The 1,796-nt window shown below is 51.8% G+C and overlaps 1 protein-coding gene across 1 annotated transcript; it reads left to right on the top strand.

Moving 5' to 3' along the window:
* The first annotated feature begins 275 nt into the window (after positions 1 to 275).
* Positions 276 to 1,562, top strand: LOC136610036 (G-protein coupled receptor 61-like). Its single transcript, XM_066589306.1, has one exon. The coding sequence runs from the start codon at positions 276 to 278 to the stop codon at positions 1,560 to 1,562; it is 1,287 nt and encodes a 428-aa protein (XP_066445403.1).
* The last annotated feature ends 234 nt before the right edge of the window (positions 1,563 to 1,796 follow it).

The following is a 1,796-nucleotide window of genomic DNA, read 5'->3' as shown; positions in this document are numbered from 1 at the left end:
CGGAGCTGGGCACAGGTGGCAGTCCGACCTGAGGGGCACATGAGGAATGTAAACTGCTGCCACCTGACGTCAAGTGTGATGAGCGGCTTCCTCCTCCCCTGGCACTACCCCAGTCCACGCCTGTGGGGGGGAGCTGCAGCTAGCGGATCGTTCCAGGTGCGGCATTGGATGCTGCGGGGATGCACCCTCCTTCAGGTGAGGCTGCTGCGGGGGTCTGAGCAGAGATGAGCGGCTCTCTGCTGCATTGGATCGCTCCCCCGGTATCAGGGCCAGGGATGGAGGCTCCGTGTGTGAACGGCAGCAGTAACTGCTCGGAGGGCGCCATCCCCCGGTACGTCGGGCTGCTGCTGATGCTGCTGCTGGACGTGGTAGCCGTGGCCGGGAATGTGGCCGTAGCTGCGGTCATTCTCAAGACGCCGCGACTCCGCAAATTCCTCTTCGTGGTCCACCTGTGCATCATAGACACCCTGGCCGCCCTGACGGTGATGCCGCTGGGCATGGTGGCCAGCTGGGGACGGGTGGCATTCGGCGAGTCCCTGTGCCAAGCCTACATCTCCCTGGAGGTGTGCCTGAGCAGCGCGTCCATCCTCACCGTGTCTGCCATCAACATCGAGCGCTACTACTACATCGTCCACCCCATGAGATACGAAGTGAAGATGACCTTGGGGCTGGCTGTCTCCGTGCTGGTGTTCATCTGGTTCCAGGCATCCTTAACCTCAACCGTGCCCTTCCTCAGCCACCATGTAGGCAGCAATGCCAGCCTGGTGAATGCCACTCGCTGCTCACTGCAGAGGAATGCAGGAGGGCACAAGAAAGTGTTTGTCACCTTCTTTGTCTTGGTCTATTTTGTCTTGCCTCTTGTGATTATATTGACAGTATATTGTAATGTATTTAAAGTGGCCAGAATTGCTGCCATGCAGCATGGACCCCTACCCTCCTGGGCAGCAAGTCCTCGCCACAGGTCCAACTCTACTGGCAGCCAAACCAACATTGTCAACAGGTCTCACCGGGGATCACCAGACAGGACATTAGGAGGTGCCAAAGCAGCTTTCACTCTCATGATCATAGGCGGACAGTTCGTCATGTGTTGGTTCCCCTACTTTGTCTATCATGTTCACAATGCTCTAGGAAATAGTTCCTATAAAGGTTCAAGCAGCAAGTGGGAGAACATAGTGAAATGGCTGGCCTACACCTCATTTACGGTGAACCCCTTCTTTTATGGCTGTCTCAATAGGCAAATCAGAACTGAGCTCGCCAGGATCCCAAAATGTTTCCTAAAACAGTCATTGGATGAGCAGCTAGGCCTGTCCAGCCATGAGGGATCCGTAGAGGAGAACTTCCTCCAGTTTCTCCAAAGAACTAACTGTGTGGTGGAGAGGAGAAATAGTTTTCCTACTTCGTCTACTTCTAGGCTGCTTGTTAATCAAAGTACTTTGAGTTTCAGAATCCCAGGCCAAATTTTGGAAGAAACTCCAGAGTTGTTGGAACATGATTCAACTGAAGGCTTTAAGAGTATGCAGATGTGTCCTAGACAGGGTAACAGTATAGGGTCAGCCAAATGAACATTCCTCCTGATGACACATGTAAAGAGTAGTTGCACTTTTCTTTAAATGTACAGAATAGACGATTCTAGGCATTTTTGCAATAGATTTTATTACATATTCTGTACATTTTTTAAACAAAATCTCCTATTCAGCTATGCAGCTAAGTGAAAACGAGGCTGAGAAATTCATCTTCACCTGACTGCATAGCAGAAGATTGAATTCTAGCTGTGCCTGCACTGTTCTCTCTAGTGC

Source organism: Eleutherodactylus coqui, chromosome 2 (assembly GCF_035609145.1).
Source record: "Eleutherodactylus coqui strain aEleCoq1 chromosome 2, aEleCoq1.hap1, whole genome shotgun sequence".
Classification (NCBI taxonomy): Eukaryota; Metazoa; Chordata; class Amphibia; order Anura; family Eleutherodactylidae; genus Eleutherodactylus; species Eleutherodactylus coqui.
This window is presented reverse-complemented; position numbering and strand designations above follow the sequence as displayed.

What these genes read in the sequence shown, in the direction of transcription:
- LOC136610036 (XM_066589306.1), top strand. Translation starts at nt 276, where the DNA reads ATGGAGGCTCCGTGTGTGAACGGCAGCAGTAACTGCTCGGAGGGCGCC.